Genomic DNA, 23,220 nt, shown 5'->3' with positions numbered 1-23,220 from the left:
GGAGGACTTTTTCTTAGATTCTGCTAGTGGGTACACATATTTTGATGTTCCTTTTCTGATCCCTGTTCATGCAGTTTATATCCTCTTCAGCCTCGTTAATTGACTTGGGGAAAAATTTGTTGAAAGCCAGCCCCCTGGCTGAGTGTCTTGTTATTGAAAGGTGTCCTCACCTTCCATAATATTGGGACCTCCAGATATTATCACTGGCCTGAGAAAATCTCTATTAAGTCATTAAAATTATTAGTAATAAATACAGCAGATAAACAGACCACTCTTTTATGCATCTAATAAACTAACATTTTTGTTTTCTTTTTTTTCTTAAATAAGAAGCCAGAAGAGGGCATATCAGTCTTTCAAAAATCAGTTTGGGAGCTGTTTGGCCTAATTCACTTACAATTACCATAAATTAGGAGGAGAACCTCTTTTGTATTCATAAGGGCCTGGAGTGAAGGATTGAGTTGCTGCAAGGGGTTTGGAAAGACAAGAAGAAAAGAAGAAGAAAGCAGAGATGAGCACCCTGTCCTTAGAAATTTTTAAGTATGTTAAAACTCTATTGCTGCATGTAGCCTCCATACTTTGATGATTACATACAAGGGCAGGAACTAGGAAAGGAAGAGAAGCATTACTAAGCAGCTGTGTTGGAAGGACTGTGCCAGGCACTCTCCTGTGTATTACCTTTTAAAAGGTACAGGTATTACCTGACTTCCATAGGTAGGAAAGTGTGACAGCAGTTACTGCCAGGTGTAGGCAAACTCTGCTTGCTTAAGTGCATATTGAAAAATTGGTGAGAGGTGGCTTTAAGGGAGGAAGGGAATTCCTAGGGGAATTGATTAGTCATATTAATAATCATTTATGTCTCTTCCCAGCATCCATTTAAAATGAAAACGGAGAGCCATTGAGCTACCCAGACCCCAGGCCTCCCAGCTTCCTCTTCCCTTCTTCATCAGCTTCAGGCTCAGGAGTCTGTCCTGGGATCTTGCTTCAGCAGTTGGCTTGGCCCACAGCTCCCTGGGAGAGGCTCTGCTTTCTAAGGTTGGAAAAGCTCCTGAGGCCATCCTCAGGAAATGGCTTCCTTCCCTCCCGGTGTCCAAGGGGATGTGAAACAAGTTTGGGATTTCCCTTCACCCCTGAAGTCCTTCAAACAGAGCATCTTCTCGCATTTATGTCCATTTGTTTTGTTCTCAACACTGTTCCATGCCTCTTACAGGCACTGCGGTGAAATTAACAATTACAGGCCGAGACACTGATGAGGCCACTGGGGCACCTGGGAGCAAAATGTGAGGCGTCACCCCCTCTGCAAGTACACTTGAGATTCTCATGGGTTCATTCGAGTGTGTTGGTCCCGGGCAGTGGTGCTTCTGTAGTGCCACAGATGATTCTGAGGCAGACCAGTTCTCTTTTGTATTTAATAGGTGAAGGTTTTGGTTTGCTTTGTTTTTAAAAGTGGAAGCATTGGGCCCTTAGCAAAAGGAGATGAAATTGTGCTAAGAAACTTGGTTTCCTCAGCTCACTGATAAATCTCACTTTCAGTGTGCAGACTCATCTTGCTCTAGCTAAGATGTCTAAATCATAAAAGAAAAAAGGCACCAGCACTGCTTTCCCTGACTCCAAATTCAAACAAGAAGCAGCTTCACATTGGAGGCATCCTTAGCACACGTTTTGTATTTCTCACCCTTGTTCTTTATATGTTTTATTTTATGAGACAAAAAGGTAATTAACATACCTGACACCTGTGTGCAGAGAGCCTCAAGTTTCTGAAACACACAAACTAGCTTTAGTAGCTGATGTAATACTCCCACCTCATACTAGTTTAGGCACCTGAGGATTTCCACCCTCCCCACCCTTGTCATTGACTTTTAGAAGTTAATAATTAGATTAATTTGGGGGAAAAGCTCCATTTCAGTAAATGGACACACAGAATCTAAAATATTTTTCATGGAGATAAATATTAAAAATGATGCTTTGGCAACTAGAATATGGCTAGATAAGCATTAGGTAGGCTGACTCTAAAATTTGTTAATTTGTGATTCAGAGGTAAAAAGCCGAATCTGTCTGTAGAGCAGTCTAAAAGAAAATAATACCGTGCCGATAGACACCCACTGAAAATTCTGTCCCTCCTACTTATATCTGAGGCATACAATCTGGCAGCTATGCCTCGGTGTTAATTTGAACACAGGTAACATATTTTACAATTAAAATAATAGCCTCATATATACTGGATGTGAACAAACAAAATTTTAAAACATGTTCACTGCCAGTTCTTTGGATATTCAAATAATGTTTCAGTGAAATCGTATTGAATTGTTCCTTCCTGATCTATTTATGGTCCACCCAAATGGGACCTGCTAATCGTTCAAATAGTATAGGAAACAGTCATGAGGTACTTTGCATAAATCTAACTTGTACTCTTTTTGGTTTTGTTTCTGGCACTGATGTCCAGTTTCATGAATAGCGATATCTGTGGTCTGTGGCCATCTATTTAGGGTCCCTCTTGGATAATATATAATATAGGCTAGGTATAGATCTCTTTTATATCAGGGTTCTGAATGTGGATGAGTGATAAATGCAGTGAAACTTTGGTTGCTGCTGTCTTCCTTTATCATATTTGTAGACTGACAAAGTAATTTGTGTGTATTCAATCATCCGGCCATCCAGTAATATATTGACTTGTCTAATGGTACTTGTATTGAAGAGGTGGAAGCACCACAACATAAAGAAATGACCCTCTAAATCACTGAAGAAGAAGTCAAATGTATCAAAGTGTTAAGCTTATCCTAACACATTGCCTGTTTTTCATGTATTACTTACTACTAGACAGGCTTCTCTAATAGTCCAACAATTTCATTGCTTTCCAGAGCAGGAAAGCAGGTTAGGAGGATTTCATCAGCCTGTGCAGGGAATTCAAATTGACCTCCTCAACCTTTACTTTTTCCCTTTACTGAAAGACAAACTGAGAGACCCATTCATTTGGAGAAGGTGTTGGAAGGGTGTGTGTGTTTTGTCATGAAGGGCTGCATCTGTAGGCTTTCATTCAAAGCCGTTGCTGTGCCTTGCAGCAAGGGAATCAGAATATTGAATTTCTGCTTCTTTCCTTTTGACCCTTAGAAAGTTGTAAATAACGATAGCACATGAGTTATGATTTAACCCTTCAAATTACTCGAAGATGGTTGACGTTAACTCATGTCCCTGATCACCTGGCTTTCAAAACTCCACGAGGATGGAGCAGATGTTATGTTTGTTTATAGTTCACAACTTCTATCACAGTCTTTGGAGTAACAGACTTAGCAGATGAAAGCATGAACGCTTTGTCTGTGATGGACCATATGCATTTTAAAGGTGTTGCTCTTTAATGTTCAGTTGTGTTTATATAGTGTGAATGGATTTTGCAGAGGCTCATGTTTTACACGTAGCTGTCCTTGAGGTGTACTTCTGTTAATTTGTTCATGTTAAAGCCACAACGTACTTGATCTTTTTCATAACACTTGGATCAAGGAAGAAAAGGGGCAGCTGCAAAAACTGACTTTAAGGAAAGAATCTCTCTCTCTCTCTCTCTCTCTCTCTCTCTCTCTCTCTCTCATCTATCTTGGTGTTGGGCTTTTTTTAAAAAATGAGAAACGTGTCATTTCATTGCCAGTGGAAGCAGTAGTGTTGCCCGAGGATTATATACATTGCCTGCGCTTGAACTATGATGGATCTGGTTTTCTTGTTTCGGTTTCAGGCACACTATCACATAAGCAGCCTTTGGGAGCAGAGAGGTGGGGATGTCACAGAAGAAAGCATTCTTTTTTGTAATGACAGGGAGACCTAAGGTTAGACTGTTAGTAGCATTGCCTAGAAGAAGAGCTAGGCATGTGTGTCCTTAGCATAAGATACTTTTTTCTAGCATGTGTATCTAAAATATATCTTCTCTTAGCAGTGAGTGGATCTGCCAGTGACCACTGGCAGAGAAGTTGGGTGACCAGGAAATGACTTCTGTACAGCACCTTGCCTGTTTTGGTAGCACATGCTGTATGTTTTATGTTGTACCTGAATTTTATAATTTTCAGATAGATATCTCTGGAATTTGTAGATGCTTCTCAGTCACAGATAAACATTTTAGCAACTTCATTTTTTTTGTTTTTGAAATTCACAAAGCATTTCAAAAGTTATGTCCACTTGGAAGGTTTTTCTGCTTTCATTTCCACCCCCGCTACCCGTATGCCAATACTTAGAAATACGAGTTTAATGTAAATTATACTTTGATAGCCTGTTAACATTCTATCAGATTTCAGTTTCTTTTAAAGTTGTTACAGAACCAAACATTTGACAGAGAAATGTAAAGTGTCTAGCAAGTGATGTGAATAGTAACAGATTTTACCTCATTTCTGTCAACTGTCTGTGCTACTATTATTATGAATATTACAGTGTATGGTTCTTGTTCTCTGCAGGTATGTACATAGGGTCTTTGTGGTCAAGGGGCACATCTGCTTATACTGAGAGATAACTTATTGGTTTGGAATCCTTAAGTAATCCTTAAGGATTGGTTTGGAATCATTAAGTAATCCTTAATGAAGTGGTTCTATGAGATCTCAAAATACAGATTTAAATCCCCAAAACTAGAAAGGACAAAACAGGAAGACCAGGCATAGAATGAAAGAACGTCATCTTTATGTAAGAGATAAATTATGATACTCAAAGTCACATCCAGCTTTGTACAAAAAGGAGTGGGTTTATTCTGTACAAGATTACGGGGAAAATGACATAAAAGTACATACTGATAAAGATTGTGCCTTCTGGTGTGTAAAGTGGATATCTAAGTATGTGTCTATTTGTGTCTATATACAGAGTTAAAGGACAATTTTCCATGAAATAATGCATTCCTTTAGAATTGCTGTAGATTTTCATAATTTTTAAAACATTCCTATTGTAACCTACATCAAAAGGGCAGCCAGGGTTTTTTGTGTCTGACTATACATATGCATTATAAAAAAAGTGAGTCTACTGTAATTACCAGTTTGCAGAGCGAATTCCTGCAGGGTTTGTACTCTCCCCATTAGTAAAAGAGATAAGTTGAAATGTATTAAAATTTCACTGTACAACTGGGAGTTTTTGTTCACAGTAAATGTGTTAATGTTTCTTCATTGCTTGACTGTTTGTGTTTAAATTTAGGCAGCATGCCCAACAGGGACAAAATTATAGGATAAAGCTATGTATAAAAGAAAATCCTTCAGAGAGCACCAATAAGGCTCTTTTTAAAAATAAGCAGTTACGTATAATAGTACATGGCCATAGCCACAGAGAAAAGTTTTATCTGTCTATTTCAGAATTATTGGAATTTTTCTTTCCCTTGTGTGAAAGTTAAGAGGACCGAGCTTATGTCAATAGCTAATATACTTTGATGTAAAAACATTTATTATTTCATTCAGTGTTACTCTTATAAAAAGCAAAAGAAAAGATTCCTTCTTGTTATTCTTATGATGAAGAGAGGCTAATAGCATTTTGAGAGAGAGGTGATAGATCACATTTTCTTCCCTAGTAAAGGAATTCATTCTTGTTAAGAATTCTAATTACAGCCTTTTATATTTCTGGAACATTTTCCTCCGCTTTTCTTCGTTGCCATGAACTTAGTAAATACAATTATTCACATAGATGGGCTTACATTAAAAAAATTAGTCTGCAGCCACTATCACATTGTGTGAATATGTAATGAAATTCACAAACACGGGATAGAGGCTAGTATTTCTCTGCAGTCTAGAGTGAAAAGAAGTTGCAGTTATCTGTAAACACTGGCTGTATAAGCTTTAGCCAACCTGTGGACCAACCCTCTTCTCTCTGTCTCTCTCTCTCTCTTAAATGCTGAAAATGTGGTGCAGTTCTTACTGTTTACCTTTTATACTTTCTTTGGCCTGCTTTTCCATACGTGAGGATGAAAGAGTTTACGGATATCCATGTGCTGTCTCAAATGTCTCTGCAGGCCTCACACAGCAGACCCACAAATATAAACCGTGTACAGAAACAAAAATAAAATATAAATCTTTATTTTTAAATATTGCTATCCTAGAAATATTGTTTGTAATTTATTGCTACGTAGTGGTAGTATCTGTATGTATGTGGAGACATATCAAAGAGAGAGAGAGGAGAGAATGTATATGCCTGCATGTCATTTCTTTGGATCCGTACATTCAGGTGCCCAGAGGAAGATGTGAAAAGCCCCTTGAACATCCCCTGTTGTATATTAGCTTTCCGTCATAAAGTATATTTTTTCCCTTTAAAATAGGTTGGTTCACCAAAAAGAAAGCGAGGCATTTAATTCTCCCTCCTCGACACTGTTCTTTACAAAGTAAATTTTTAACTGATAGACCTTGAAGTCTTTTAGAGCTATTACTATCTTTTGGCTAATTCATAGAAAGGCACCATATGAAAATTGGATTTTTGATCTGATGGAGTGATTCTTGAGTTCTTATGAACCATTTATAGTCTATCAAGTAAATCCTTCTTAGTTCATGGATTATTGACCCAATGGACCATATTAGCTGCTTCGAAGCTGTTATAGCCCATTATGTTGATTCAGCTGACACACGTATGAACCCAGTCCTCATGCCCAAGATGACATTAACATTGTTCTGGAAGACTCCCTTTTTTTCCACAAGCTTTGTATTTATTTCTGAATTTTCAAGAGTTAGCTCAGAGTTCCTGACAACCATTGCATTAGTCTCCCCATTTGCTCAGTGATGTCAAAGCATTTGTTAGCAGCTGGATGATGTGTTTCTTGCTGTCTTTCTCTATATGTCTCTCTTTGTCCTTTAATCCTTAAAAAGAGAATAATGTTTTTTGCAACACTCTAGGGCACCTGTTACCCTCAGATGCTTATAGAGTCCATAGAAATTTGTGGGATTTCTATGAACATCTGAATGTAACGGATTCAATTCGAGAAACCCACGTTTTAGAAGAAATGATAACATTGTGTTTTTAAAAAATGTTTTCACCTGAGAGGTTCCACTTGAAAAATTCCAGCGACTCTAGCCAGGGGTAAGATCAAGATGTGCCTTTAGTGATTTATATGATGCTCTAATGAAGCCAGTCCAGGTCTCAGCACAGACCCCTGGGGATTCTATGACCTAACATAAATAACGTATAAGAGGGCACTGTAGACTGTTCATCATATCATTATTATTATTTGTAATAGGTATGACTCCTGAGGTGATATCTGCTCTTGGGCAAAGAAACATATTCTTTCTTAATCAGGCATAGTTACGATGCACAGACACATGAACGATGGACAGTATTAAAATGTTTATTGAGATATTCTATTAATGGACAATCCCAAGACAAGGTAGAAGCAAGATGGTGTAAAATTAATCAGTGTTTTTGGCAAATCCTTGCCTCACTTTTTTCAGATTTTGGCCTTTTTTAATGTAACGATTGATAGACTCCATAGAAAGCTGTTGAGAGTCGCTTTCTCTGTCTAAAAATGTGCCACTTTGTTCATAGAAAATCCTAGTGTAAATAGTTAACTGCTTACTTAGCATTTTACCTCATCTTTTTAAGTTGCTTTAAAGCCTTCCCCCACGCCTCTCCCTTTGTGTGTAGTTTCTTCCACATCTCCTCTTCAGTCTCAAACTGCTCTTGGAACTGGAAGAATATCTGAGGAAATCTCACTGTGGAGGAGAGTAGCAAGGGGGATTATTCAGCTCCTTGCCTCTCCCGCCCAGGCCGGGTGGAGCGAGTCCTGGATTACCAGCTGTGGCCATTTAAGGACATCTCACAGCCTCATTTTTCGGCTGTTTGAAAAATCTCTAATTTGGGGGATTTTGATGATTAAATACAAGAATGTATTTGAAGTATTATGCAAGCTTCATGGCACCGTCCGTCGTGGGATGTTGTTAAGTCTCACAAAGGCTACGTCAATTGGCCTGGGCAATCAGAGCTGTCATTTGAAATGATACGTTCGAAAATGCAACGACCTGTCTCCCTTGTTGCTTCACTGGGATAAATTCTTTTCACAAACCTAGAGTAAATTCAGTTAAAAGGTCACCCACCTTATGCTCTTGCTTGGTAAATGGATTGATTACTGTGCTTTGGCATTTGAAATAATGTGGCTGGCTCCTTTTAATGAGAAGGATTGAGAGGCACTCCTTCCTTAAAGGGGTCCTTCCCGTGCTGTCTGGGAAGGGGAGGTGGCCCCGATTCAGAGTGATGCCTTACATTTGGCACACCTTTGGACAAGTCTTGGGTTACTCCTGCACCTCTCTGCTCGGTCACCAAAGTAGGGGACAGCCGTTCAAACCATTCTTCCCAGGATGGAAGCTGCTTCCGTGAAATAACCAGAACTTAGGCTTCATCTTGTCTTACTTCTTGCCTAATGAGGAGTATTTCTTCGTAAAGTGCTGAAAGGTTTATAAATCTCCTTGCATCTCATTCCAACTCCCTTCCTTATTAATGCCTTCCCTATCATATTATGTAAGTAATTGTTGTCATGAATGCCACGGGGAAATGTAGTCACATTACCACCTTTCAAATTGCCTTAGTGAAAAGGAGTAAAATGTATATCAGTGGAATACAGAATTGCTGATTCAACATTAAGGTGAAATGAGATGAGTATTGCTTATCATTCATATGATATCAGAGGTGCTTTGGCTCCTTATACAAAGTTATGTATTCTGGTAAATGTAGACTGAGCTTAGTGAAAATGTGCTTCTTTTTTTTACAGTGAGCTAATCCCTTATTTTCAATTAGACGATAGGTGTGTGTTCATGGGAAGAGTGTTTCTTTTCTCATTATGTTATCACAGCTGCCTAAGTAGTCTGTAAAATTTGTAAGTACAGGCAGTAAGTGGAATATCTTAATTGTTAACTGTTAGGTAAGAAAATAAAATGTTTCTGCCCAAATTGAAATGCCTTTTCATTTCCTGTTTCTCTAATATTACTAATTGCCTAACAAAATAGCTTTTATTACCATAGGCCTAATTTAATTGGGGGGAAAAAGCATAACACATGCACTCCAAAGCCTGCATAGGCTTTGATGCCATAGAAGCAAGGGTATTTTCTTCATATAATTGGCTATATCCCGCTGTTGATTTTTACTCTGAACTCCTAAATTATTTAAATGGGGTCTTCCTCGTGTCGACTGATAGTCGGTTGTGGTCGTAAGCTAATGACTACAGATGCTCGTTGGATCCGTGTCTGTGAAAATTTATGTGCCTCTGTGTATGTCCCTTTCTCCCTGTTTGTATTTATATATTCACACATAGTCACAGAGACATTCACATTCATATATGAACATCTACTCAGAAGTATATGGTTTCTCTCTTTGACCGCTCCCCTTAAACCATATTTGTTTCTTGACTTTTGTGGAGGTAATTTTTTCATCACAGTAAATTGAGGAATACTTTTACTAGTGTACATGACAGAATTCACCATTGTCATTTTTTTTTTTTTTTTGCGGTACGCGGGCCCTCTCACTGTTGTGCCCTCTCCCGTTGCGGAGCACAGGCTCCGGACGCGCAGGCTCAGCGGCCATGGCTCATGGGCCCAGCCGCTCTGCGGCACATGGGATCTTCCCGGACCGGGACACGAACCTGTGTCCCCTGAATCGGCAGGCGGACTCCCAACCACTGCGCCACCAGGGAAGCCCTATTGTCAATTTTAAACAATTCTCTTTGAGTTTTTCTAGTATCTTGATGAACATTATAACTGAGAGGCCTCCTCACCCCAAATTTGTTGAAGGATGTAAGGATTTCCTGGATTTTCCTGATAGATAAATGGCAGTGGATTTAAAAGTCATTGTCATTTTCAAATGGACATACTAGGTTTTAATATTTTCAAAGTAGAAGGAATTTTCAGATTTAAGCAGCAGTGAAATTTAGTTGCTTTGCCTTCTGTTTAACCACTCATTTAGCATTTGTATACTGAAGACCTACTAAGTTAAAAAAGGATATTATGCTACATTGTGTCCCCGGGGGAATAATATCTTATGAATTAAATGTTTTAACACCGTTAAAAGAAATTAGGTGAATGTAGTAGGTTTGCCCTCCTCACTTTTAAGCAGCTTTATTGAGATGGAGTTCACGTATCATACACTCTACCCATTTAAAGTGTACAATTCAATGGATTTTAGTATATTCACGGTTATACACAACCATCATCACAGTCATTTCCGGAACATTTTCATCACCTCAAAAAGAAACCACTAACTACTCCCTATCTTTACAGATTTCTGTGTTCTGCACATTTCCTATGAATAGACTTACATAATTTAGGATCTCTTGTGTCTGGCTTCTTTAACTTAGCATAATATTTTCAAGGTTCATCCATATTGTAGTAATATCAAGTGTTCATTCCTTTTTATTAGCCAGATAATATTCCACTATGTAAATATACCATACTTTGTTTATCCATTTGCCAGGTGAGGGGGTGGGATAGAGAATAACACCTTTCAGGAGAAAATTAAAATGAGGTTTTAAGTCTTCTGATTTTTAGCAGTAACTGATGTTTAAAGGCTACCTTTTCACAGTGAATCTCTTTCAGGTATTTTGTATGTGCTATCGTGAAGATAATATTTCCTTGGTCAGTAACGTTGTTCTTACGATGTCTTGTTGGAGTCTGGCCATTTTTGAATTGCCCAGCTTTCTGTCTTGACCTTGTTGTCCACTGTTTGTATCAGTGGCATCTGGACCTCGTAGTGAGTCTGGACTGACCATGTCTTTTCAAATCTTCCGACTCAGCCGCAAGATCGGATTGATGAAAAGACATCAAGAAATTTCAGAGCACATAAGTACAACAAAATGATCACTTTTATCAGGTTGCTATTTCTTCATATGACATTAAAAAACAATTAGACACATTTTAAGGAACCTTTTATAGAAAGGTTAATACATTTTTCAATTTCTAATTTATCTTACCACAAACTAAGATATATACTTTTGCTGGCCCATTGTGTGATTTTTTTTTTTTTTTTTTTGCGGTATGCGGGCCTCTCACTGTTGTGGCCTCTCCCGTTGCGGAGCACAGGCTCTAGACACGCAGGCTCAGCGCCCATGGCTCACGGGCCCAGCCGCTCCACGGCATGTGGGATCTTCCCGGACCGGGGCACGAACCCGCGTCCCCTGCATCGGCAGGCAGACTCTCAACCACTGTGCCACCAGGGAAGCCCCCACTGTGTGAATTTTTAAGCGGTTTGGTTAAGCAGACAGTAATTTCATTGCTTCTCATTTGCTGCTGTTACTATTACGAGTAGTGGCATTTACATTGCAGTTTAATACTCTGTGAGCCCTTTACTTTTACTCTACACTCTATAATCACTGATAATCACTTCTTGTGAATTCTGTGAACACTGTCCAAACTCAGATCTGTACATTTCCTTACATAAATACAGAAAACATACCCACCTTACTGCAACTCTAGGTTTATATTAATAGTCTCAGAGTCAGAGTTAGATAAGACTTTTTAGGTTGTTATAAAACTTCTTTGTAGTATATTTAAAACCAGGGGTCTCAGTGTTCTATGTCTATCCAACTCACATCTTCTCGTCTTGTTTTGATACCTGATTGTAAAACCCGGCAGCACAACAGGTGGATATGGACGTACCTTTCCTTTCGGCCTGTATGTGTTTTGTAGTCACGTAAAAGCAAATTTCTCTTGTCGTTTTCTAGTAAGCTCAGAAGTTATCCACCATGCCAAAAAAATTTTTTTCTTTGCTCAAGTTGCATCTTGACTTAGGCAAATTTAAGACACTATTCTTCTACAAAGGCAATATCATATAGATTTTCAAAGTCTTAGCTAAAACTCAGAGTGCTTCTTTTGGAAGTTGTTGCTTTTGCATTCGTTTTATGGATCAGCCATGTGAAAATGGAAGAGGAAAAACTGTCCTGAAAATTATACAGGGAGCTGTTTCCTTACTTAATAAATCACCATTCCTATCATGTGAGTTCTTGAGAATCTCTGTGGCAATGCTTGAAGTACGGCATTAGGTACTTTATACACAAGATGTGTAAATGTGTGTGGCAGTCCATCTTTTTCTGGTCGCATATAAGATTACTCTCTTCATCCATAATGCTTAGTAGCTGTTACTTTGTAATTACTACAGTGTATTCTGAGACAATCCTAGAAGAATTAGTTTCCAGATTCATTATGGATAATTTTCCAGGTTTTTTTAAAGACAGAAGTCTTTGAAGGACAGTTTTCCTACCTAATAAAAAAGGTTTATTTGACCTTTGGCACCATACATACCTTTCCTTCTGGGACCTGTATGTACAGAGATGAATAACATATGCAGAGATGAATTAGTAATAGCTAATTATAACATGGACTACTTTGGATCTTCACGGAAGTTTGGCTGAGTTTACCTATTTATCACACCTACATGTGATTTCCAAAGTAGAAAATTCATTTTATTAAGAAATTTGTTCTTGTTAAAAAATAAGAAAGGCAAACCTTGTCACTGATAACCATTGTAGCCGATTAATTTGTACACCTAGATTGTACCACCTAAGTTTCTGGAAGAAGCTGGTGGGACAGATGGATGCTCTATTAATGATTGGTTTTTCAGGAATTCAGTTTTAGTGTAGGTTATGTTCTTAACTCTTAAACATTTTTAAATGATTCAAGTAGAATTTCATAATCCAAGTTGTAAATCTTGGTATCCTCCCCAGAAATGAATAAGGAGAAAGCGGATTTAAGAAGGATTTTTAGTTATATATGGGATATTTGGCCAGGTTAATGAACACTTGAGGGGATCTCCTGGCAAATAGTTTTCTTTGTGTGGAAAGACAAAACCCAGAACTGAAATTAGTCTTATTTTTGGGGGTTTTGGGAAGGAAGGTTCTCTTTCTATGATTGTTCCTTCAGAATATGTCTTATGTTTCTATATGCCCCATGGCCTTATTTTGCCTTTTGTTGTTTTGTATTAATAGGTAACTTCTGTAAGTGTTCCCAAAGAAGGAACAGCTAACAGGAGATGTATTAATTAACCTTGTGTCTAGTTCTTTTGTGATATACGCTAAATATTAGCTGAAGCCACAATCTGTGCTTTTCTGAGAAATATCATTTGGTGAGAAGACTGATGTTCAGTTCACATTAACTTGCAGAGTTCAAGCCAGCTACGACTATAATGAAGTTTAAAGACTCTTCAGTTTTAGTGATAACAGAATCTGTTATTTGAATAGGGCTTTGGTACTCATCCAGAATACTAGCAAATGCACTCTTACTTAATATTCAAATATAAGTGTTACTGACTGAACCTTGATTAAATATTTTTATACTAAATTGGTCTACTTTATGAATTCTAGACATACTTTTGAACATGAATATTCATAATTTACTGGTTTTAACTGTATCTCTTCTTTTTCTACAGGTAATGGAAATAAACTGATTAGTAATTGGGAAATCCACCCTATCATTTAAGAGACGTGTAACACCTAAATAAACATTTTTGAACCCCAGTATTAAAACAGAAATAATAATCCCTGTCGTGCCCAATTCAGAGGATTATAGTATGAAGAATATGGCATCATATATGTCAAAGTTCATTTATTCATTAAGACTAAATATGTGTTAAGCATTTTACAAGGTGTTGGAAAAAAATACATTGGGAGGAATCATAAGGGGAAAATAATTCAAATGTAATATGTGGAAAGTTTCTTGAGGTCATAAATGTTTTCCATCTTTTGAGCTTTTGCTATCACTAGACACAGTGCCACATGCTTTATATTCATTATTTCATTTGAGTCTTTTGACACTCCTGTGATGTTATTGTTACCATCATTTTACAGATGGGAAAGAGGCTCGGAAGACTCATGCATTCTTTCTTTTTTTTTTTTTTTTTTTTTGCGGTACGCGGGCCTCTCACTGCTGTGGCCTCTCCCGTTGCGGAGCTCGGGACGTGCAGGCTCAGTGGCCATGGCTCACGGGCCCAGCCGCTCCGCGGTATGTGGGATCTTCCTGGACCGGGGCACAAACCCGCGTCCCCTGCATCGGCAGGCGGACTCTCAACCACTGCGCCACCAGGGAAGCCCTCATGCATTCTTTAAGTGCCTTTTAAGCACCTATTATTTGCCATTATATTTACACTGTAAGCCCAACAATATGTCACTCTGCCTTCAAGGAGCTTAAATTCTACAGGGGAAGGCAGACTTTAATCAAATAGTCACACAGATATAGGGGTGTGTGTGTGTGTGTGTATATATATATATATATATATATATATATAAAATGAATAAGTATAGATAAATATAATATTCACAACTGTGATAAGTGCTGTGACAGAAAGATCCCTTGGGGGCAGCTGCCCTGGGGAATGGAAGTAATATTTGAGTTGAAAGCTTGAAAGATGATCAGGAGTTAACAATACACAGTGGGGGGGGGGGTGGGCAGACGGAGGGGCTCTGCCCCATGGCTGCCTGCGAGTGGGTGGAGAGCTCACACAGACCTGGAATCGGATTCCTGTGACTTCAGGGCAAGGTCCTGAATTAGCTGCATCTCAGTTTCCTCCTTTGTGAAATAAAGGGAATAACAGTACTGACCTCGTGGTATTTTCTGAGGGAGAGCTAATGTTTGTAAAGTGTTAAGCACAGTATCTGGAAAATGGCACATATCCAGTAAATCTAGCTATTATTGATAATAGGTAATAGTTTACTGTTGTAGATAAATGTTTAAATGCTACCTTTGGTAGAAGAAAAGACCAAGGCATAAAGAGGGAGAAATGGTGCTTCCCAAACCTGTTCAAGGGCTTCCTTCTGTTCTTAGGGTCTCTCCTCTGAACCCACTGCCCATGAGCTCTGACTGTCAAATCCTTGAGCACAGGGACTCTGCCATCCATTTCTGCCACTTAACACAGTACTTGGCTCCACAGTGATGGCCTTTGCGTAGTGATGATATCTGAAGCTGTAGGAGGGGATGAAATTGCCTAAGAACGAAGAGCCCGGTGGTGGGAAACACCTGTATTTATTTACAGTGGAGAGAGAGTGAGAAGCTGCTGCCAATAAACTAGGGTAGTTGGTCTCTACAGCCCAGGAATGAAGGAGAGTTAGTGCCTTAGGTTCCCTCGGGGTCTAGGAGAACAAGGAGGCTAGAAAAGGGGACCAGATGTGATGAGAACATTCCTCTTGGAGACAGCAGTTTCAGGACTGTGTGGGGCAGAATCCAGATTGCACAATTAAAATGTAGGTGGAAGCAGTGGGTGGTGGGTGCATGGATTTTTCTTTCAAGAAATCTATGGCAAAGCTAAGCAGAGGAATCATTACTTTAAATAAGTTGCAGGCTTAAGAAAACTTGTTCTTGTTCTTTGGGTGTTGGAAAAGCTTATCCTACTGAAATGGAGGAAAGAGTTTCAGGCACTTGCTGAAGTGGGGTCCTGGAGGTGTGGAGGGGTTGCTAGCCTGAGTTGGCCAGACCTGCATAAGGGTCCTGCATCTATAGGTGGGAATATCCTGATCAAATTGTCTTCTCTTTTCCTGGTGTCCCCTTTCTGTCACCTCGTTAATCGCCACTGAATTTTCTGTAGTCATGAATGCCCGGCAGTGGGCGGGAAGTACTCATATACTAGCTACGTGAAGAAATGGATGTGCTCACCAAAATGAAAGCTTCACCATCTCTGCTCTTCCCAGCTCTCTCCTTGTAAAGTGTGTACGTTTTTGAGGCTTAACTGGCTTTGATAGTTTTATGATAATTTATTTTTTTGAAGTGTGGGTGAGTTGGCCAGTGATCACATTGGTTCTGTTTTGTTGTGAATAAATAGTATGTCAAACTTTTATGCCGTTTCAAAAATGTTACTTAGAATAAAACTTCCTTTGAAGCCACAATAGTCTCATACTCAAAATATTTATTTAGACCATATTGTTTAAATATATATAATTCCCTTAAGGAACAATTGTAGTCTATATAAATCTGAATTGAAAACAAATAGACCTTCTGGAAGTCATAGAAATACAAAATGGATATTCCAGTGCTCAAGTGTTTATATACAAAAGGAGCTGAGGTGTTCCAATGTTTGTATGTTTAGGTACAAAAAGGGTAAAATTATGAAAAAGGAAAAGGATGATGATCTGAAAAGTTTAATTCCCAAATGTGCCAGATGTATAAAGTTATTTAGGAAGAGAAAAATATTTGAATCATAAACTAGTTCTCAGTAAATGAATGAATAGTTCAATCAGTAAATAAATAAATATACCTAAAATAAAGCAAATCTACAGTCTCTTAATTTGTTTTGTCCTGAATATAGCTATAATTAAAATCGACGAAAGTATGTTTTAAACGCAATGTGAAGTGAGGCTATTTTTGTTAAATAACTGTCAAATCAAAATGATCAAATCAGTGATTTAAAATATGTATGTTTTTCGTGCTGGAGTTAACATGTAGTCCTTGAGAGATAGTCATTGTTAGTTTTGATCATTCCTTAGTTTGGTAAAGCAGAGGCGACTTTTTTTTCCTTAGTGTTTATGAAAGATTCTGTTATCGCACTTCAGATTATATAAATATTTTAATGTCAATGTGGTTGCTGCATCTGAATTTATAATTGGATAGTTTGTAAGGTGCCTTGTTTTTAGTAGAAACACTGCCCTCTAAACTGTTGTTGTTTTGTTTTGTGTTACCATAGTACAATCAAATTGTGAGTTCATTAATGAACACGCCATTTAAAGAAGCTCTTTCTCACCTGGAATGTTCTGACGTATTGCTCAGTCAGTTAAACTATTGAAGTTGACACAAGAAATTTGGGGAGAAACATTTCCCCTTCTAACCTTCAACTACATATATTATTCTTGCGTAGTCAGCATTTCCTTTGCTGCCCCTATTTCTTACTACTATTTCCTTTCATCACTAATACGTACAGCAAAGTTTTACAACCTCCTAATATGTAATTGGACTATTGACATTGGAAGAAAGGCCCTGAAATATCAGGCAGATGATACACCTGAGTGTTTTTCTTGCCGTAATAGAGGAGCAAACTAGGGTTGGAGGTGAAGCAAGAGAGGAGTCTAGGCAAGGACTCTATTGGAAACTGAACAGGGACCTATAGATTTGATGTTCATTAACAAAAGAGAAATATTTTAAACTTGCCTGATCTAAAGCATGGGGAGCAGTCAAAGCCCATTCAGTCTTACTCTCTGTAAATGGAGTTTGTCCCAACCACGTTAACAATGTCTAAAATACTGTCTGTTACAAATGAGACAGTTTATATAAAAATCCAGCTGGTTCCAGGAACATGAACGTCTGGAGCTGTGTAAGTGAGAGTAGCTTTCAGGCCCAGCACTGCAGTTTCAGGTAGCCCTGTACCTCTCCCCCACCCCACCCCCCAAATCAGTAATTATTGATTACATCTACAGCTGTAGAGAGGTCTTTTCCTGGCAGTTCAGGTAGTTACAGTAGATGGTTAATCTGAATGATCGGACTAAATCCCTTCTGTCTTCAGAACTGCCATGCAAGTTAGAACTAAATGTATGAGATAAATTTATTAACTGTAGTCTAGGAGCATAGGTTGGCTTTAGCACTGTTCTCAAGCATAGGTTCTTAATCTATCAAAAGTTACACTTCATTAATGCTAATTTTCTGTGGATTCGCTTTATAATGTAAACCGGGGAGATGATTTTTTAAAGTGCTTGTAAAGAAATGAAAGGTTTGTGAGTGTGTCTTTCAGTTTTCTAAGATATAGGTGAGTTGTTCCAAGTATCAAATATTCACATAAATGTCTTTTCCTGTTCTACATCTGATCTAAAAACAAATGTAAACTTAATCTCTTACATCATCATTAAAAAAAAAATGGGGGTTGTTTTGCATTTTTCAAAATAGGAATGAAAATGGACTTGATATATCAAGGGGGAAACAAACAAGGAATTGGGAAGTGACAAATGATGCCAGAAATATGCCAGGTGTTATTGGGCCAACAGGAATATCTCTCAAAATGTGTCTGAAAGATTAATAAAACATTTAAACGAAACACTGCAGAAGAAAAGTAATATTCTAATAATATTACTTGTATATCATGTTTTCCTCGGAACAACATTTCGTTTGAACATTATTGTATGAGAGTGTATTTTTTTTGCACTGTTGCCAGGTGGATGAACTTAAATGTGCCTGTTTGGTAGCAGCAATATTTTTTTCTCTTTCGGGTCCCTGGTGTTTCAGATCTAGCATCTTGTAGAGTATGTAATCCTTTACTCTTATACTACTCGGGCTATGCTTCTCATTTAAAGCTCACCTATGAATGGCGTGAAACATTCTATTAGTGAATCAGTGTTGTTTTCTAATATGTTTTGGTAAGAGATTTTGATGGTTTCAAAATTTATTTTTAAAACTCTCCGGGCCCCTAAAGCCATTAAAAATGGGAAGTGGGTGTTATTATTAAAATGGTGAAGAAATATGGTACCTTTGAACAGATGCTGATCTCTTTTCCTCCTCTCCTTTGCAGGCCATCCGCTGCACACTGGTGAACTGCACGTGTGAATGTTTCCAGCCGGGGAAGATTAACCTGAGGACTTGCGATCAGTGTAAACATGGCTGGGTGGCACATGGTGAGGAAAATCTGGACTTTTCTTCCCGTTCTTGTTATGTTCGTGTGAGCGTGCCTTAATTTTTTTTTTTTTAGAGCTGTCACTGGCCTAGAGAAGAGAGGGGTCAGCTGTGCTCCAAGTGTTAGTTCCCGTGCAGCCTGCAGCTCCCAAATTGCATATTCTCGGCTCCAAGAAGTAAGGCCAGGCGGGCAGCTCTCAGCAGCAGGGCGAGATGTTTATAGGACAGTTGGGTTCTGAGTGAACATAGCAGCAGCCAGCAAGCACCAGGCCCGATGGAAACTCAAACATACCACAGTTGGCCTTTCAGGGCCTGGACCTCAGAGGGGAGCTGGCAAGTCCTCTTTGCTTGAGGAGAACTCCTCCATGACTGCTCAGCCTTGTCATCTGCGTTCGGGGCAGAGTTTATCCTCCCAGATGTTAAATTCTGTATGGTCTAAGGTGGGTGAGAGAGTGAACGGGAACATTATTTGGCTGGTATCTGAAAAAAAATAATCCGTAAATACCGTCTTTCAGCGTGCCCGGGGATTGGAGGAGGCTGGCCCTGGTGGAGGGTGAGCTCTGCATAGGTGTGTGTTCGGGGCGAGGGTGACCGGGGGCCGAGGCGGGAAGGGTGGAGGCTCTTTGCCAGATGCACAGAGCTGTCCCATCCGTGGGCCTTCACTGAGCATTTAACGTGTTCTTCTGTCTGGTTTATGTTTTTGACGTTGAGGCGAAAGGAGACTTGCAAATAAGCAGGGACTTTACGTTAGTTTTCTTCACGTCCTAGGCTGTATAATTTTAAAAGATAGGTAATGTTTATAGAAGAAATCCTGGCTTGAGATTTTATTGACAGCCTGGGGGAGTGGCTCTTAAGTGGACATATTCTTCATTCCCAAGCAGTGCCAAATATCCAGTGGGTTGTATTTTTTTAAATGTCATGTTATTCTAGCAAGATCTGAGGGAACGACACCGGACCATGCCTTGAGATGCATTTAATTTATCATGTGTCTTGCTTGTTGGGGCACGTAGGTTGGTGTTATGGGGCCATTTCAGCCCTGTTTCTGTGAGGGAGAGAGAAGAGGTGTATCGAGTAGTATGGGGGGAGCACACTGGAAGGCGTGTGCCTGAGACACAGAGCCACAATCCTCCAGTGCCTCCAGGGATGGAACTTGTTCCTGCTTTATTAACAAGGCCAAAATCTGTAACAACTCTCAGTCCAGTTTTGAACCACACTTGAGCTGCTGTTGCTTTTGTGGTCTGTGCAAGTGACTGCGTTCGATGACTTTTTCTCCCTTCCTACATGAGTTTGCTCGGGCTGCCATAACAAAATGCCACCGACTGGGCAGCTTAAACATCAGAAATTTATTTTCTCATGGTTCTGAAGGGCCGGAAGTCCCATATCAGGGTGGTTTCATTCTGAGGCCTGTCTTACTGGCTTGCAGATGGCTGCCGTCTCGCTGTGTCCTCACATGATCTTTGCTCTGTGAGGCACACCCCTGGTGTCTCTGTGCACCCGGATTCCTCTTCTTAGTCAGATTGGATGAGGGGCCACCCTAAGGGCCTCATTTTAATCTAATCACCTCTTGAAGAAAGGCCCTCTCTCCAAATACAGTCACATTCTGAAGGACTGGGGATGAAGGCTTCAACAGATGAATTTGGGGGAGGGGGAACACAATTCAGTTTATAACACTTCCCAAGTATCCTTCTTTCCCTCAGTAAGTATTGGCTCTGCCAGATAACAGCTTATGTCCCAAGCCCATCAAGGATCCTGGAGGCAGTGCGGGGCCAAATTCTGGCTCTACAACTTTGATGACATGTCGCTCAGCACCTCTGCATCTGAGCTTTCTTAACTGTAATAAGAGGGTTAATGACATCCACCTTGTAAGATTATTGTGAGCATTGACGATAAACTATATGAAGCCTTTAAAATAAATTATACATGTTAAAAGCAACAAACTGGACAACACATGAGCAATAAGGGGGTGGGGAGGGTCCAGTCATTAAACAAAGGACTTTTCATTCATTCCCTCTCATTTTTTCCAAAGCCATCTTGTGTTACCATCATCTGTCTACTGTGGTAGCCTTGTGAGTATAAAAGTTTACTGTGTCACCAGTTTATTTTATCTGTCTAACTTCCACGTGCATATTACATTAGTAGTGTAATGGGGGGAAAAAGCAATATTTCTTCCTTCTTGAACAACATAAATTATCCCCAGCCAGTGGTTGTTTCTAAGATTTTCTGAGGGATGTGGTTTTTCCCTAAACTTGAATAAGGTATTTCTGTTACATCAGACTTGGCCTTTCCTACCGTGTCATTAGAAATTCTGTGTTTCTGGTATATTAATTGTGAAGTTTCTCAGATCTAACTTTTCCTCACCACTACTATCACCTTGACCTCTCTTCCCCCACAAGGGAGACATATCTGTATACAACTCAAAATATGTACACGCCGATATACAGATCTCACTCTTCCCCCATTCAGTAGGACAAATATGACAGAGAGGGTCTGGCTCCTAGCTTTTGAGTTGGCAGTGGGATGAGAGCACCCACTCTTTTTGCCCTTAGCATTTCAACTAATTGCTTCACTCTCTCCCCCTGCACAGAAAACCCTGAAATCGTGTCTCCAGTTATTTCTGCTCAGAGCTGTGAGATACAGCAGTCTTCCTGGCTGCCTTACTCAGTACAATATCCTATGTGTGGGACAAGGAGAAAGTGACTTGTTTTTTCTACTGTGTGATTTTTCTGTGAAAGTAGATGGAACAGCAAGCCTACCAAAATACATCTCATGGCATCATTTCATCATAGCCCTGAACACACTCCGCGTGTAATTGTACCATAAAAAATTAATATTTGCCGTTAAAAATAACTAAATGCCCAAATCAGGGTTTCTCTACAAAACGATGAATTTTTAGAAATTTGTTGGCCTCTTTTGAATTAATGTCTTACTATATCTTCTTTGTTATCAGCATATTCAGTTTCTTCCTAAGATGTAGGATTTCGTGGGTTATTATATATTTATTCATACACACACAGTCTCACACAGTCACTTCATAGCTTTATAGATTGCTTCTTAAGTCTGCTTGAACTGTTGACATTAGTTGCTTTACAAAAATCTTAAGATGTTTTGAAAAGTGAAAAGGAGTAATTAATTCATCATACTGTAACACCTGAATTTTGCAATTACTCACTGGGCCTTGGTGCTGTTCACAAATTACTTCCTTGAAATCTTAGCACCATTGAGATAAAGAGGGGGGAACCCAAAAATGACTCCTTGATTACCAGTAGGTATTTCCCACTGAATTAATAAAGGATTTCCTGCTCTTTTTCCCCATTAAGGAATTTCAGCTCTTGCACTTTGAAAGCAGGGCTTTATTGAATTTAACATTATTTAAAACAAGCTCTTTGGGGATATAGGATGTCCATACCAACAGTGTATAATAACCTGGAGTTTCTAATTTTGTCATATTTCACAGTCTTCAGTTGAAGGACTCCAGCATACTGCCACTTAATTCACTTAACAACTGTATTTTTTTCCTTCCTCTGTTTGCATTGTCTTTTCTATGCTTTTCCTTCATTTGCCTAAAATTATCAGAGTGAGTCTTGAAAACATTAAAAAAAAACACATTTCCTGCAAGTTTAATTTTTCTTGGTTCAACATTGCCAAAATAAGGTATCAGCGTAAGAGCAGTAATGGGCTTCTTTACTGGTGACATAAATATTTGTGTCAGTAGAAATTCAGTAGGTGGCATTTTGACCCTTTCCCACCATACTAGGGTAGTAATTCTACTGTTCAGAGAATTGAAGCTTCAGCCAAAGATTTTACATAGCCTACAAATTAGCAAATCTTACTAGTATACTGAGTTGTGAAGGGGTGGGAGGAAGTGTACTTTGTAGCTACTCATCATTCTCCTCTGAGGAACCTGCTTCCAGTGAGAAGTATAACTAATCGGACTCTCTTGCCTTTGGGATAAACTGGAGGTGGGGTGTAAAGGGCGAGGGCTACTGTACTAAACCATTTTTATTATTTGTTGTTTGCAAATTAGTTTTAATGTCTATAGTCTAGATGATGACTTTATTTCGAAACCAGTAAGATGAATAAAGTAGTACAAGTGTTAAAAAGTAAACTATATTCTAAATGATTTTCAGAAACATTTAATGATAATCCAGGCCAACCGGAAAATTACTGTTTAAAAAAAAACATGATGGGATATGTTTGATTTGATAAAAGAGGTGGGCAGATTTTAGAAAAGTAATTTATTTAGAATTTTTTTCCTTGGCTAGCTCAGTAATTTTTACTTCTGACGAAGACCACTTGTTAAAACTCCTTTTTAACAACAACAACAAAAAAATTCATTGTTTCTTGGGATGTCCAGTAAGCATTTGTCAAGGATAGAGGCTTGATGAATAAAAACTATATTGTATAGGTTAATGAACCCCACGGTAGCTTTCTTGGTGCAAATTATTTTCTTTATAGAATACTTTGACTTTAAATACTTTATTTACTCAGCAAGCCAGCTGTTTTCCTGCCAGTGTTCAAACTATTCAGATTTTTTAAATGTAAAATGAGCAGGCTTGGCCTGTCATCTGGATCATCAATGAAGAGATATTTATTAAACATACATCATATGTAAAGTATTGTACCAGGTATGCTTTGGTTCTTCAATTCTGTGCCACAGGAAATGGTGAGCAGTATAAAGTTAATTTAGTGTCATCTACCAACCAGCTTTATGGTTTAATATACTGTAAGACTTAATATTCAT

At 38.9% G+C, this 23,220-nt stretch overlaps 1 protein-coding gene across 2 annotated transcripts in view; it reads left to right on the top strand.

The window, feature by feature from the left end:
• BNC2 (basonuclin zinc finger protein 2) overlaps positions 1–23,220 on the top strand; it is a 283,941-nt gene that overhangs the window by 119,635 nt on the left and 141,086 nt on the right. For both annotated transcript variants that reach the window (XM_060013468.2, XM_060013467.2), the window contains one exon: positions 18,379–18,481. In XM_060013468.2, coding sequence (XP_059869451.1) covers positions 18,379–18,481 — 103 coding nt within the window. The remainder of the gene's footprint in view (positions 1–18,378; positions 18,482–23,220) is intronic.

The sequence above is a fragment of the Delphinus delphis genome, chromosome 6, assembly GCF_949987515.2.
Source record: "Delphinus delphis chromosome 6, mDelDel1.2, whole genome shotgun sequence".
In the NCBI taxonomy this organism is placed as follows: domain Eukaryota; kingdom Metazoa; phylum Chordata; class Mammalia; order Artiodactyla; family Delphinidae; genus Delphinus; species Delphinus delphis.
The sequence above is the reverse complement of the archived record's forward strand: the minus strand, read 5'-3'. Positions and strand labels throughout refer to the sequence as shown.